The sequence below is a fragment of the Sminthopsis crassicaudata genome, chromosome 1 (assembly GCF_048593235.1).
Source record: "Sminthopsis crassicaudata isolate SCR6 chromosome 1, ASM4859323v1, whole genome shotgun sequence".
Taxonomy (NCBI): Eukaryota; Metazoa; Chordata; class Mammalia; order Dasyuromorphia; family Dasyuridae; genus Sminthopsis; species Sminthopsis crassicaudata.
The window spans coordinates 530,958,136-530,974,549 of record NC_133617.1 but is presented as its reverse complement, the minus strand read 5'-3'; the positions used below and the strand labels follow the sequence as shown (position 1 = coordinate 530,974,549).

At 34.4% G+C, this 16,414-nt stretch overlaps 1 protein-coding gene across 4 annotated transcripts; it reads right to left on the bottom strand.

Annotated features, from left to right (window-relative positions):
• Positions 1-1,524: 1,524 nt before the first annotated feature.
• Positions 1,525-16,393, bottom strand: LOC141560608 (dnaJ homolog subfamily A member 1). Of its 4 annotated transcripts, none has more exons than XM_074299161.1 (10): positions 16,363-16,393; positions 15,376-15,536; positions 12,492-12,633; positions 12,073-12,250; positions 9,321-9,425; positions 7,938-8,165; positions 6,952-7,066; positions 5,378-5,493; positions 4,969-5,069; positions 1,525-2,147 (listed from the first exon to the last, which is right to left on the bottom strand). In XM_074299161.1, exons 3-10 carry the CDS (start codon positions 12,621-12,623, stop codon positions 1,929-1,931), a joined length of 1,194 nt encoding a protein of 397 aa, XP_074155262.1. In that variant the 5' UTR covers positions 12,624-12,633; positions 15,376-15,536; positions 16,363-16,393; the 3' UTR covers positions 1,525-1,928. The 4 variants fall into 4 exon arrangements, with proteins under 4 accessions (XP_074155262.1, XP_074155337.1, XP_074155425.1 ...); XM_074299236.1 differs by having other exon boundaries at positions 16,269-16,377; XM_074299324.1 differs by having other exon boundaries at positions 15,664-16,371.
• Positions 16,394-16,414: the final 21 nt, after the last annotated feature.

Genomic DNA, 16,414 nt, shown 5'->3' with positions numbered 1-16,414 from the left:
TACTCACCATTTAAGGTTCAATCTAGTCCTTATTCTTAACCCCCCAAAAAATAAAAAATTACCATCACAAAAGCAAAGAGAGGGTTGGGGAGGGGGGTTAGGGGACAGATCAAAGGCAACATTTTTTTCATTTAATCTTCTATTGCCTTCAACAACTTGAAGAGAAACCCATCTTAAGGTTGCCACAAACCAGCCCCTTTTCCCTTTAGAAGTACTGAACTGCACACAAACACTAATGCACTTGGGTTTTAATCCTGTAGAAGTTAATAAGTATCCATTAAAACAGAAAGGCTTGCTTCACTGACTAAAGATAAAAATCATCCTAGGGAATCTACTTGTTTAGCTCAGTTTTAATAACCAAAAAAAAAGAAAGTTTCCTCTTCCAGGTACAAAGGACTATGGTTACTTTATATATGGTACATTATCCCAAAGGAAGGCATTTATCATCTCTATACTTTTTGTTTTCATTTCAAAAAATAAGCCAGTCAAATCCTAACTTGCTACCTGTTTAAGATTTAATAACCAAGTCTCAATATCAGTTAAAAGGGGAAAAACAAAAAATAAGGGGCACAATGCTACATGCTATATTTTGGGATTGTCACCAAAGAATTAGAAACCAGGTGGTGGAGCATCAGGAAAATTGGAAAAAGCTAAGCAGAAAGACCTTTTGACCTACAATCCACTGAGACACTTATTTGTGGAGTTACATTGGTTATGTTTATTGTAGTTTTTTTTTTTTTTACTCTTCATTCTTAGTAAGCAATTTGAAATGTTCTGTGTACTTGCGTTTTTTGCTCATATAGGCCCAATATCAAGTTTCTTGTGCCATCCTACATCAACAATTTACCAAAGCAGGTTTCTCCACACTTTCTCCTGAAAACCTAATAAATTGCAATTACAATGTTATAAAGATGCCTGGACATAACTTAGTATCTACCATTTACAGATTGCTTATATATCTTGACGATAAGAGATCTAAACCTTCAAAACATTTACAGCTGTTTGCAACCTGGTCAAACATTAAACTAGTTAGCCTAAGGATAACAAAATAAAACCTAAAACGAATGGCTCTCATCTTACATTTACTGTACACAAAAGATCCTCTTGTTTGTGATCTAATAAAACAAAATCTAAGTAGAGCAAAATTAACATTAGGTGGCTGTCACCCTGCATTCCCCAAACACCAAGCAATCCCCAAATAGAAACATTGGGGTTCCTAATACAGTGAATAGAGCCAGAGGTAGGGGTGGTTTTGACTAGCATTGTTTTTTTTAAATTACAGCATAATGGCAAACAAAAAAATTCATTCCAAAACCCTAAACCCTCAGATTTGGGTTTATAGTAAACTGTAAATTAAATACAATGTCTTCCTAAAGACTGGGGTTTTAAAATTACCCCTGGCATACCACATGTAATCAAAATTATTTGTTAAATACATACAACACCTAGCCAATACAGAAGTATAACAAGAAATCCCAACATGACAAACAACCATACAGACCCAAAACATCAACATCTTAAAAGTTTTCTTATGGTGGATTCAGTACAAAATTTTAATTTCAGAGCTTTGAGCTTAACAATTATAAATGCTTGTGTACATTTAGTAAATCAAAAATCAAACCTCAGTCTAAGCCAATGCATATACACACTGAAACAAAAAGTACAAGTTGTGGAAAAAAATGCTTGGGCACTTCTTTACCATAGGGAAATAATGATGTTAAACTATCTTGCACACTAAACATCATAAATTGCAAGGTCAGCATTTCATATTACTGATTTTATTAACTTTTTAAAACACAACTATAGTTGAATATTACAACAAAAACAATAGCTAGTAGTGAGTGTTGTTAAGATGATTGTAGTCCTCCACTCATTCACTATTGCATACAAAAGCCAGCATTACAATGAAGAGCATTTTCTGGCCCCCATTAAGAGGTTTGACATTGAACCCCGCCTCTGGGATGATGCTCATCATCCTCATAAACTTCTCCATTGTAATGGCGTCTTCTTTCTTGAGATGGGTCAAAGTCCACCAGTTCTACCTGATCCATATCTTCAGTCTCCTCTACTTCCTTTCTTTCAGGCAGCAACTTTTCCAACAAAGATAGCTTATCTGATGAAAGAAAGCCATTTTCTGGGAAGTTTACCTGCAAAATCAATGTTTTTTTTTAGTTAGTCTCATGTTTCTAAAACCACAGGTGAAGCACACCCAAAATGGCAGTACTTAAAACTAATGCAGACAAGATTAGAAGGGAAATAATAAACTGGGAAAACATCTTTACGGAAGTTAAAAGTTCTGATAAAGGGCCCATTTCCAAAATATATAGAGAATTAATTCTAATTTATAAGAAATCAAGCCATACTCCAATTGATAAATGATCAAAGGATATGAACAATGATGAAATTGAAACGATTTCTACCCATATGAAAAGATGTTCCAAGTCGTTACTGATCAGAGAAATGCAAATTAAGACAACTCTTGAGATACCACTACATAACCTCTAGGATTGGCTAAAATGACAGGAAAAGATAATGACAAATGTTGAGGGGATGTGGGGAAAACTGGGACACTGATGCATTGTTGGGTGGAATTGTGAATGGATCCATCCATTCTGAAGAGCAATTTGGAACTATGCTCAAAAAGTTGTCAAACTGTGTATACCCTTTGATCCATCAGTGTTACTATTGGGCTTATATCCCAAAGAGATATAAAGAAGGAAAGGGACCTTTATGTGCCAAAATGTTTGTGGCAGCCCTCTTTGTAGTGGCTAGAAACTGGAAATTGAATGGATGCCACCCATCAATTGTAGAATGGCTGGGTCAATTGTGGTATATAAATGTTATGGAATATTAGATTATTATTCTGTAAGAAATGACCAGCAGGATGAATAGAGGTCTGGAGAGACTTACATGAACTGATGCTAAGTGAAATGAGCAAAACCAGGTCATTATACACTTCAACAATCATACTATGAGGATCAAACTTGATGGAAGTGGCTCTCTTCAACAATGGGAGGATCCAAGTCAGTTCCAATTGATCAGTAATGAACTGAACCAGCTATACCCAGTGAAAGAATGCTGGGAAATGAGTGTGGACCACAACATAGCATTTGCACTCTTAGTGTTTGCTTGCATTTTTTTTCTTTCCAGGTTATTTTTACCTTCTTTCTAAATCCGGATTTTTCTTGTGTAGCAAGACAACGTTATAAATATGTACACCTATAAATTTGTATTTATTGATTTTCTTTTTATTTTATTAGAGTTTTTTTATTTACAAGACATATGCAATGGGTAATTTTTCAGCACTGACAACTGCAAAGCCTTTTGTTCCAATTTTTCCTCTCCTTCCCCCCCACCCTACCCCCACCCCCAGAGGGCAGGTAGTCCCATACACGTAAAATATGTCAAAGTATATGTTAAATACAATGTCTTACTGTAGTTAACTTATACTTTGACATATTTCAGGTGTATGGGACTACCTGCCATCTAGGGGAGGAAGAAAGGAAGTTTTTGCAAGGGGCAATGTTGAAAAAATACCCCAGCATGTTTTTTCAATAAAAAAGCTATTAAAAAATGGCAGTACTTGAAAACTTAGAACACACAGACACACATGACACAGAGACACAGGCACACACCCACCATAGAGGGTTTAGTATTCTCCAAAATCTACAAAGAAATAAGGCAGGGGAGAGAATAGAATATGGTAGGGTTTAGAAGGACATGTAAATCAACTGAGATGTTGAGGTAGATTAAAACAAATGGAATTAAGAGGGAGGGGGGAAGGTAAAAGAAGATAAAGGAAGGATCCATGGGGGAGGGGGAAAGGGAGAAGGGAGGAGAAAGGGGGGCACAGTGGGGAGGTTAAGTAATACCAAGGGCAAGTTAAGCAGAGATAAGAGAAACAATGACCATAAGTAGAATTTAAAATAAAGTAGGGATTAATCACTGATTTCAAAGAAACTAGAAAGAAATTCAAGAAAGAAATCTACATTGTCAGCCTTATTGTTTTGGATATATGTGCATATGCTATTGTAATATAAACACACACAGAGATATAGGTGTATGTATGTTTATGTATGAGGTGTCAGCAAAGGAAGTTACAAATGCCGTGTCTTATTGTATGCTTTCTTCAAATAGGAATTTTTTTACATATTTTGTCTCATACCTGATGTTCTGCTGAGAACATGACAATGTTTTCTTTTTCTGTTTTGCATTTAAGTTTTAAATAAATACATTTTTAAAAGAATGGCTTCTTTTTAGGTCTATAACAAATACCAATAAAATAAAATGCTCAATACAAATATGGCAATATAGGAGGGGCACTCAGAATAGAAATAGAATAGAAAGAATTTGAGTTATGGAAGAAGAAACTAATTTTTACCCTGACCTTTAGTTCACAAAATATAATACATCTTTTTTATATATCCTAAACATTTTATTTCATTTGATACTCATATCAAAAGATCCTCTCTTTTTAAAAGGCTTAAAATTATTGACAAAATGATTTTAGTAATTTTACAATCAATTTCTAAATCACTTCCTCTTTCAGGAGATCATTTCAAGTTGCTTTAATATTTAGTCAACTTTTGGCAAAGTGCTACAAGAAAATTTGTAATGAAAATATGTTATGAAAAAGAGTACTAATTGGAATGTGAAACAAATGTTTTTAATTTGAATTGCTACTTTTTACCCACATAGGAATTGGGAGATAGGGATGAACAAAGTACAGCTCACTCTAATCCCTTGGAACTTTTGTTTCTATGAGAAGTTGGCCTAGATGATTTCTTCCAAATTTTAAAGCCTAGAATGCTATGAACTTTTATTGGAAAATTTACATGTACGTCAAAAATCAGTTTTTGTATTAAGGCAAGTTATATAACCATATTCTCTCCCCCCCGCCCAAAGTCAATTATATTACATAAGCTGCTTTCAGTATTAATATTTTAAGACATTCGTTTTGCAACTCACCTTAAATTCAATTATTAGAATTCCTTTCTCATAAGGTCGACGATAAATTGGCATACCTTCATTCAGCACACATTTGATATCTCCATGTTTAACAATCTGACCTAAAAGTGACAATATATAATCAAAAACATTGTTGGGAGAAAATAAGTAAATAAAGGAAGTAGGATCCTTGATAATTAGAAGGAGCATTATTTGGGGGGAAAGTAATTATAGTTTCAGTCCTAAGGTATAGTATTTTCTTTCAGAAGAAAAGCTGCCAGGACTACTATAATTTCTTCTTTATAAAATACTACAGATAATTGTCAGACAAAGAAAACAAAGCCCAAATTCCTCTACCTCCCTGCCAATACAATTATTTTAAAATATTTCCTTAAAATTATTAATGTGTGCAAAATTGTTAATTACTTACCAGGATGGGAAGTAATGACTATAGTTCTATTATCAAGAGTTGTTATTGGTTTCTGAAAGCCACACAATGCTTCAACCAACTGAATATCCATACATGTGAAAAGGTCCTCACCTCGTCTATATAAAAAAAAATATACATATCACATACTTTAATAATGCTCTTTACGTTAAAAACTTGAATCAGTTTGAATAAATGTAGTTTTAAACTTTTATCTGTTAAGCTAAATTAAAGATGAAAGGACTTTGTTTTTAAAGAAATGACCTCTCCAAAAAACTGAATTATCTATTCTAATTTAAAAACTTCTTTATAACAATATAGTAGGGGAAGGTTCTCTCATAGTACTCCACATTCAAGACAAACACGTGAAGGTTATTTTAAAAAATAATTTAAAAATCCAAACAGAAATAGGAATGGAAGGGCATTTCCCCCTAATAAACTACTAGCATTTTTTCCCCTTTATAAGCCATATGGATAGCTTCTCCCCTCTTTTCAAGTTCCGAACAAATGTTTCTTTTATGTTTAATATTAAGAAAAACATTCAAAAGCTTGATAATCTGTTCTAAACAAATGTGATGAATACTAAAGAGTGATTTTAATGATTCACAAAAGTTGTTAGCACATATCCTAAAAATTAAAGCTTTTCATCTACTTTTAAAAATAAACTAATACTAATACATTAGTCTAAAATGGAATTATACATCCTACTCTATATACACCAGAAGTTCCTGGGAATATCATAGCAATTTCAAACATCCATTCTTAGAATAAAAAAGTGCTTTAAAAAGATGTCACCATTAACTTTCTCTTTTTGCGATTTACCCTCTTTTAATCATATTGATTTTATTGCTGATGCAAATACCGAGACATTAAAAAAAAATCTCATGGGACTGAAATGTACAAGGTATTCCAAAAGTCATAGTAGTGTTAAACTACTAAGACTTTTAAATCACCCTGTAAATTTAATAAACTCATTTCTGGGCCAAAGATAAAAGTGTGACAGTGTTGCATTAGTTAGAAGTTTCTACTACTAGAGTAGGCATTCAAACACCAATTAGTACACCAAATGCTTAGTTAGAACGCGAATTTTGATTTGACACATCTAAGCTGTTCAGAAATGGAAATACCAGATGATAATGAAAACTCATCATCAAGTATTCTAGCAGAGGTGGATGACCATCTGTCAAAAGATTTAAGATTAAAAGGGTAGCCTCAGAGACCTCAATCTAGTGCATGCTTAATTTTATAGGTAAATGGTAGTCCAGATTCTAACTTATCCATGGTTAGAAAAGCCCTGACTTGAGTTTATAAACTCAGCAGTTTTAAAACTGATTTAAAACTATGATTTTAAAACTATGATTTCAACATAACTCGGCAGAATGAAGACTCCTATTTTGATCTTTTCCAAGATTAGTCTAACACAATTTTCTCTTCTAAACTAATTTTAATAACAAACTTAAAATAGTTCATTCTTTTCCCCTGAAGCTAGAAGTATTTAGGAATAAAGGAGCTATCTTATACATAAACCTGATTATACATATTTGGGCTAGTTGGTTTTATTTTTTATTTTTTTTTACCGTGTAAATATAGCATTGTCCTTTTGATCCAAAACAATGATAATATCTCCTGGCTCAAGTCCTGGTTCCTGATCACCTTCACCATGGAATGTAATCTTCTGACCATCTTTCATGCCTAAAATAAATAATTCATTTTGTGTCTGTAACTTAAATAGTTCTGTAATATACACAAAAATATTTTGGAGGGGGAGGAAGGGATGCAAAGTTCCAAGAGTTATCAACTTATATACTACCTAACATATTTTAAGTTTTCAGAGAAAAGGAATCAAGTCTCTCAACTTGCTACCTTAAAATTGTTAATACTGGATACAATACTCTTTTTTAATTAGAAACTGCAAAAGTTTATGCTTTATCATAATCTATTAAAAATACTCCCTAAAGTATTTTGTAAAATTATAAAAAAATTAAATTTAATTTAATTAAAAAAAAATTAAATGCTTTGTTGCCCATAAATGTCTTTTTAGGCTTACATAGTAGCAGTGAATACATTCTATTCTTTTCCTATTCTTTTATTCCTAAAATATCAATGTTAATTACTACTTCGACACCTAACTAAAAAGAATACCTGAATTAATTTTCTAGAGTATTGCAATTGAAGTCTCTTGAGAGTTGAAGGTATTTAACTACATTTCCAATAGCCAAAATGGGATGTGGGTTTGGACCTCAGATTTCCTTTTTAAAAGTAAACCAGGTTTAATTTGTCCAAAGTCACACAGCTATTAAAAGTGTCTGAAGACAGAATTGAGTTATCTTCCAGATATTTTCCCTAGTTAACAAATCTAAATCTGATAATCATCCTATAACAATCTAAGTAGCATCTATACTTTCAGAATAATATGATACATTTTCTTGTAATTAAGTTACATATATATATATAGTAAGGTCAAAATCATAAGGATGACTGAATATAAGTGAAACATGGGCCTCTTTTTAAAATGTGTCAAAAGATTAAAAAATATATCACTTAAAAGATATAAAATACTTACCCTTGTCAATATGAACCTCCAGAATCTTCTTCTCTCGAACTATTTTCCTTCCATTACAGCTTTTACATCTATCTTTAGGGCTGATTCGTTCCCCATGCCCTTGGCATTCCATGCAAACTGATTGAATTTGCTGAACCATTCCAGGTCCTATCTGATGAATTCTTATTTGCATCCCAGTACCTCTGCAATTGGGACAACATTCTACAGCTCCTTTCTTACCACCCCGTCCTGAACCACAGAAAAGAAATTAAAATTTCAACAAGTAAAACAAATTTGTAATATAGAGTTGATTATTAAAGGTACATACCCACACACTTCAAAGCATTATCTGTCTCTTACTGAGTATAAACAGGAATTGCTAGAAAGCTGAAGATGTATATAAGATATAGGCTTACCTATGAGTGAGTGAAAAAGCACTTATTAAAGCTATTTAATTACCCTGATTAACTCTAGGTATAATTCCTCCTCAAGAAATTCACATTCTTAATTGGTGAGGGAAACATTAATAGTTCAGCTACATAAGGTAAAAGCTGGTGAAATTGATTAAGAACAGCCTTGTCAATGTAGAAGGTAGGTTAGAAGATGAAACTGTGTAGATTGGCAAAGTTTAGAGGTCTTTCACGTTTTTCAGGATTGAAATTCTATCATCCTAGTTATTACCTTAGCAATGCAATGGAGCTTGTCTACCTCAAGTCAGAGGGTACAAGATCCCAGGGCACGTGTTAGGAGCACACCTCCCCAAAGCAGATGTCAGTGTCTGCTCCTCTTTTCTACCCAAATTGTTACCTATCTAACTTGGAGCTTAATTGTTAAAAAAAAAGTTCTACAATGGCAAAACTGGCCTTCATCCACTTCCTTTTTACTTTCCTCCCTTTTCTTGTACCCTGTACTTTCCTCCTTCCTGTACCCTACTTCACCACTTTTTCTCCCATCACACTGTACCATTCACATACAATCTCTGACTATATTTCACTTTGGAATCACCTGACGCCATAAGTACATAATTTGGAAAAATGGGAAGGTTAAAAAGTAGCTCTTCACCTGGATTCCTATTCTAGTAGGCTTTCCTAGATGGAACAAAGATAAAACCACCTCATCTAACCCTCAACAAGTCCCTTTTTATCTATCAATTCTTTCTCCCCAGCATATTTTCACTATTTTCTTTTGGGAAAGACTTAGAATACAATTTCCTGCTCATTCCTCTAAAAATTTCTGCTGAATAGATGCTCTATCTCTAATGTGAAATAGCAAACATCTTGTCATGGCACCCAAACCTGAAAGATTTTTTTGAGCATAACATATTAAGTCAAGATTTCAAAGTAAAAAAGATTTTTAAAACAGGAATGTGTTTTAAGATTGTACAGAAAGATTTTTAAAACATACCTTCACATTTATCACAAATTACATTCTTTTGCAAAGCCAGTTTTCTTGTTGCACCATTATATAAATCTTCCAAGGTCACTGACAACTGATGAACAACATTTTTACCTGAAAACAAATAATGAATAGCCTTATTAAAGTACCCATATCTTTTGGTTTTAATTTCCAATCTATGGTATGTAAGTCAACACAACCAATCTAAAATTTGGTTCCACCGTGTGTCCTGTGTAGATTATTAATACTAGATTTCTTTCTTCCTACAAGTTCTACTTTCTTACTGGGGATCTGTGCAGGAAGAGCTCAATTGCTAGGTGACACAATGGACAGAATACCGGCCTGACTTCTGACTTCAAATCCGGCTCAGACATTTGACACTATTTGTGTAATTCTGGGGCAAATCACTTTAATCTTGACTGCCTTTTATTTAAATTAATGCCTTATTGTTTAAATTATTAAAAAAAAAAAAAAAGCCAGAGCCCTCTAAACTACTATTTCAACAAGGTACACATTTTTTTCAACTTCTTACTTCCTGTACTCATCTCATTTCTAAGTTTTAAGATCTGCCATGAGTCAAAGGGGACACAGCACATGAAATCCTATTTGAAAGTTCAAATCAAAATTAAAACACAATAGTGAAATTTTTTTTTTTTTACCAACACGCTCAAAAAGTTTTAATCACAACCTAAAGTGTATTAAGTAATCTTTTATTATCTGAGCACTATGAAATTTTAAGGTGGTGCAGGTACTAGACTTATAATTAGGAAGAACCAAGTTTGAATTTTGCCTCAGACATTTACTGGTTGGATGACCCTGGAAAAATCATTTAACCTCTTAAAGTCAGATTCTTCTGTATAATAGTGACAAAATAACTCTCACAATGCTGTGAGGAGAAAAATATACACAAAACTTTAAAGAAAAGCTTCTAAAGCAATTATTTGGCAACTTCTAAAATAACTACTAAGTAATATTAATAAACATAAGTAGAATATCCCAACCACTAATTCTGTTGAAGTTAAATCCATGTCTCTATACTCTTTAGCTATTGTCATCTTTCTTCAGAATGTAGAAAATAGATCTGATATTCATGACATCATAACTTAGACCACATTTGAGTACTAATCTATTTTTACTTGGCTGCTCTTAAAATGTGGTAACCTGAACTGGAGAATATTCAAACTTTGATTGGACCAGCATCAAGATTAGGGTAGTCCTTCCAGTGAACTTAAATATGTTTCTAATTAATATAACCCAAAGTTAAATGGCATTATCACAAGCTTATTTAAAAACTGTGTCCCAAATCTAACTTTTCCCCATTAAAAAAACTATCAAAATCTAGTCTCCCCTTACTTGTTTAATTGAAGTTTTGAGTCTTAACTTAAGTCACTGTTATATTTGGTCCTGTCAGTATCTGAATGCCCCGTGTTTTTAGTTTTAAAAACATAGTAAAACACTCTTAAAAAAAAAAAAAAAAAAAAAAAAAAAAAAAAAACAAACCAAGAACTGTGTAAATCTTGCCTTTAGGATGAATTATTATTGTGAACTAGACCTTAGGGTCACTTGACTAATACCACAAGCAGCAGGGAGATCTGATCTAAGATTAGAACAATGGAACAAGGGATAAAAGGGGTAGATCATAGAATCATAGAACATGGAACCTTTACATATAAAGGACATGTAGAACCCCTTACTACACTATGAAAATTGAGACCCAGTTTTAACCCAAGCCCAAATCAGACTCAATACCAGGTTTTCCATACTTTAAAGAAAATACAACTTTCTAATGGGGAAACCCATTAGACCATAAATAAAATCTCCACTTTCCATATTAACTTAATTCAAGAGTTAAGGTAATGTGGTTCAACTGCTCTTTCTGACAAATAAAAAATTGACTAAACAGAAAAGTCTTAAAAAGGAAATTACCAGACCACTTTAATCAATGGCTTAGATTAGATTACTTTCCCCAATTATGAGGTAGAATTTGAGTTCAGGTCTTCCAGACTACAAAATCCAGTTCTTATAATATCTTATAATAATATTATTGCATAATACCCTGTTCTCTATGCTAAACTCCAAGCTTTTACTTTCCTCATCTACCAAAGAAATTATTTTTAAGTGTGAAGAGAAATTCAAAAGAACACATGGACAATGCCAGGTATGTTTTTCGTACCTAAGCTTATTTGATTAATTTTTTTTAAAGGAAGAAAAAACCCTCAAATCAACAATGAGGAGCGATGAATGGGAAAGATAGCAGCAAAAGCTTACAAAACTTGACATACCAAGAATAGTCATTAATGGAATATCAAATTGGAAGAAATTCTCTAATAAGCACCACCACAGCATATAAGTTCTTTTTGCTTCATTCTATTCAAAATGTTGTCAATAGCTTTAAGATGGTTAGCTTTTCAAATTGCAGATGTCATAAATTGCCACCTTGCCTCCATTTCTACCCTCCAAAATAATTCCTGTCAGGTAACATCAGGAATCCCACAGAAATGCAGACAAATCAGACAGATAAGATGCTGAGGACTAATCAGCACTGAGGCTTGTGGTTTCGTTTTCAATCTACATAAATACATACAGGATAAGTGAGGGTTGCCCAATTAAAGTTGTTAAAGTAGTTATGTTTTTAATGAACTTTTAAGTACAACAAAATCAGTGTAACATTGCAATCATATGTTGCTGTACTTGAATAAACTGAAGCCTAACAATCAGCTCTCCCTAGTATTTTCTTCATTCTAGATGGGCAAAACCTTACCTCTCCGTTCCCTTTGCATTCTTCCACCTCCTCCAAAAAACATGTCAAAGATATCCATTGGAGAACCAAAGCCACCACCAGAACCACCCTCTTTGATGGCTTGTTCTCCACCTTTGTCATATAAGTCTCTTTTCTTTGCATCAGAAAGCACTTCATAAGCTTGAGATATCTGTTTGAACTATTTAAAAAATAAAAAAGGTCACAAAGGAAAATAAGTTCTTTTTAAGACCAAGATCTCATTTCACATTTACTATAAGTTTATATTAAGCTATTAAAATAATTCCAAATATACACAAAAATGGAAAATAAAAATTCAGACTAGAATCTGTAACAAAAATAAGACAAGTGTTATCAAAGTTAATTGTATCACAGAATTTTTCTTTTGTTCCAGTTTGGCCTATACTAAGAACTTTATTTACCTTTTCTCCTTCATTTGGATTCTTATCTGGGTGATATTTCAAGGCTAGTTTTCTATATGCCTTCTTCAGTTCTTCCTGGGAGGCATTGGGTTTTACCCCCAAAACATCATAATAAGTAGTTTCCTTCACCATTTTGGATAGCCTGCAATTAAAATCACAACTTTAATTTGAATTTAAAGTTTTTCACCTTAAAAATCAATTGAGACCACCTAATCAGGTTATACACATTTCAGAATGTTATAACCAAGCCAAGATCCAACCTGTTAAGAATTGTGTCACATTTCATATGCCTAAATATCGATTAATCCAGCACACAGCAAATCTTAAAGCTTTTAACTATTAATGATCACAATCTTCCGTAATTTTTCACACTAAGGCTCATTTTCCCCCCTTCTCATACCCTGAGATGTAGAATATGTGGCTATAAAAACAATGTAAATAAGCTGAAAACTTTGGAACTGAGGGCTTGCTACATACACAAGCATGCTATTACCCAATATTTACTAAGAAAAATCTTGCAAGATGCAGGGCTTACAGTGACTAGTGCACTAGGTATAGATGTGTCTGAAACCTTGTACACCACAGTCACCTGTTTTCCATACAGTTCCTGGCCAAAGATAAATGCTTAATAAATGTCTCTTGACTAACAGATACATGTAAATATAAGACCCAATTACTACCCACTTAGACTCCTGTAATAGTCTCCTAACAGGTCTTTCCCCTCCAGCCTACACTTATTAATCCATCCTACAAACTGCTAGATTGACCTGCTATTGACATATCTGGTCATGTTCCTCTGACAATAAAGTTTGGAGCTCTCTGCATGGTTTTCAAAGAATTCTGCAATTTAGATCTTCTAATAAAATGAAATGTAAGAGAAATAACACAGGGGACCTCCCATTCCTTGGTTCAAAAATCACTTTCACAAGTATAAGACAGGGGAGGTCCAGCACAACACTTTATGTGGGAAAGATCAGAGGCTTTAGCTCGCCTCCTTTCTGCTCTGGGTTGGTTCAGCATCCCTTCGGAGGTAACCTGATGCTGCTCAGTTCTCAAGAGGTTTGTCACACTGATGCTGAACTTTGAAAGACTTAAAAACTTTGATCAGCACAATGATCAACAACCATGATTCCAGAGAACTCATAACCAAACACGCTATCTTTTTCCTGTCAGAAAGGTGATAGAATCAAGGTGCAGAGTAAGCCATAAAGAAGACATGTCTGAACATAGCCAAGGCAGGAATTTGTTTTGCTTGATGATTAAGATTTATTATAATGATTTTGTTTTACTTTCTTTTTCAATGGAAGGAATGAAGATGAAAGGAAAAAAATATACTTTTATTAAATGAAATTTTAAAATAACTTTTTAAAGACTATTATTTTCATGGGATAATTTAAGTCAGATGATGAAGTTAGAAGATAGATAGCAAAGGATATAATCTCAAAAGCTAGGCTCCCCACCCACCTTAGGCCATTATTAACTCAACCTGCCATGCTTATTTACAGCCTGGTCACCTTAGAGCTCATCTTTGTCATCACAATGGAAAATTATAAGCTTCTTGAGGGTAGGAACTGTCTTACTTTTCTATGTATAACCCCAACACTTAATTCAGGCTTTGCACATAGCAAATGATTAACAAATGTTTTTCCATTCAGGGGGCTAGTCAAGTTTGCAGCACTTAGCCAAGGAAATCCCACCAAGCAGTGTTCTTTTTATTCCTTTTTAAAAAACTATGCACAAACCAAGGCAACAGCAGCATGTTAAAGGACAGGCTGATTTACTGAGGGAAGATGACCAACAAAAAAGTTAAGATCTTTAGGGAAGTAGTGTCCAGGGGGTCTCTATGAGACTGTCAAATGATTGCTCCCTTCCTCCCTCTGCAGGGAGGACATGGAGTGAAGAGGTGCTCATTTAGGACCTAATTTATTACTCGCACATAGTCTCCAAGAAATCCACCTTATTGATAAGCCTCAAAACTACCCAATGGCTCATTTGATTAGAAGCTGTTCATAAGATCCTATGTTTAGAGAGGGAAACTACCTTTGAGCTCAGCTAGTCTCCCTCACCTACAGGGGTTATATGTTGAGAGTACTGTGCTTGAAGGTCCAGAAGACCTGAGTTTTCACTAGCTCCTCAAACTAGCTATGTGCCAGCTCCTCTGGCAAGTCATTAAAGGTTCTTAAATTCAACATGTCCGAAACTAAATTTATTACCCTTCCCATTAAATCCTTCCCTCTTCCTAACTTCTTTTACTCTTGAAAGCCCCACATTCCTCCCAGGGGAAGGGAAAAGAACAAGCAAGCATTTATTAAGTACCTACTGTATGCCAAGTACTATGCTAGACAATTCAGAAATATTTTCTTTCTTGATCCTCATAATGACCTTGAGGAGTAGATGTTATTATTATTCTCATTTACTGAGGCAGATTTTTAAGTGTCATACTCAGAATCACACTGCTGGTAAAGTGTCCATCTGAGATATATTTGAATTCAAGTTTTCCTGATTCCTGCTTAATCCTATCCATAGTCCCACCTAACTGCCCATTCCCCCAGGCTCACAATCTAGGGATTTTCCCTGCCTCCCCTGTAGCTATTCTGTTTTTAAATCCTTTAGAATTCTATCTTTGTAGTATCTCTGGTATCTGCCCCTCTCCTGTGCTAAAGGCTGCTCTTTTGGCCTTCCACCTAATCTAGTAACAGAAGCCTGCATGAAGAGTCTCTGTCACAGCTCTCTTCCCACTCCAATCTGTTTTCCACTTAGCCATCAAAGTGATCCTCCTAAGATCCAGGTTGGAGCATGTCACCCTCTTTTCAACCCACTGGCTCCTTATCACTTCTACTATCATAGATGAAATCCTTTGGCTTTTATAACCCTTCAAACTTGCCTTCTTCTGTTTTTCCAGTCTTTTTACATGTTGTTTTATGATCCAGGGACATAGGCCTTTTTGCACAAACACTCCCTATACAAGGCGTTTAATGCATTGATTAGTACTCATACTAGGATACTCGCCCTCCTTTCCTTCTTCCTTCTCATCTGGACTAAAATCTGTAAAAGAAAAGAAAAATTTTTTTTCACTAATATTAACTAAGTTTGTCATGGAACTTTTGTGCATAGTCATTTATAGGGTATATCTCCCATTTGATTATGAAATTAGGGGCAATTTTTGCTTTACCTTGCCTCTCCAGAAATTGGTATAATAATGGTTGGTAGACAGTAAGCACTTAATAAATGCTTGCTGATTTGGTGTGACTGTCTTGTCTCTTGCTTCCCTTACTACAAGCTTTGTGTTGAAAAGGTTAAAAGTAGGTATAATCATAGGACATTTTTAAAAAGTTTTAAAAATTGATACATTTTTATTTTTTGCATCAATACACCTTTTTAGGCAGACAAGGTCTGCCCATGTATCTACTTCTCAAAAGACTTTCTCTGAATTTCTTTAATTTATTCTGCAACCCACAAGACAATTTTTCTGCTTAATTTCCATGGATTATGCATGAATAGACCATTATCTAATTATCTAAGCTGCCTCAAGAAGTCTCTTTAATGACGCCTAGGACCTGGGTTCAAATTCTGACTCGACCCTGGGTGAGTCACTGCCCCTTTTTGTGCCTCAGTGTCCTCGTTTGTCATATGCGAAGATTGGTCTAAAAAGTACATTCCAGTATCTTATGTGTTACGGCTTAGCTTCCTGTATAAAATGAGGAGGAAGGAGATTTCTCTTCTTAGTCCTTTCCTAGTGGTAAAATGCTAATTATACAAAAGATCCAGCTGAAGGACCTTAAGCTAAAAGCAATTTAGGGCATCAATTCCCGCCGCCTCGACCCCTTTCGAAGGCCCATCACGTGACAGATGGCGACTCTTCTTTCCTTACCTTCCCCCATTCGCCTAAGGAGCCGGAGGTGGGGGAAGGGAGTAGACGCCAA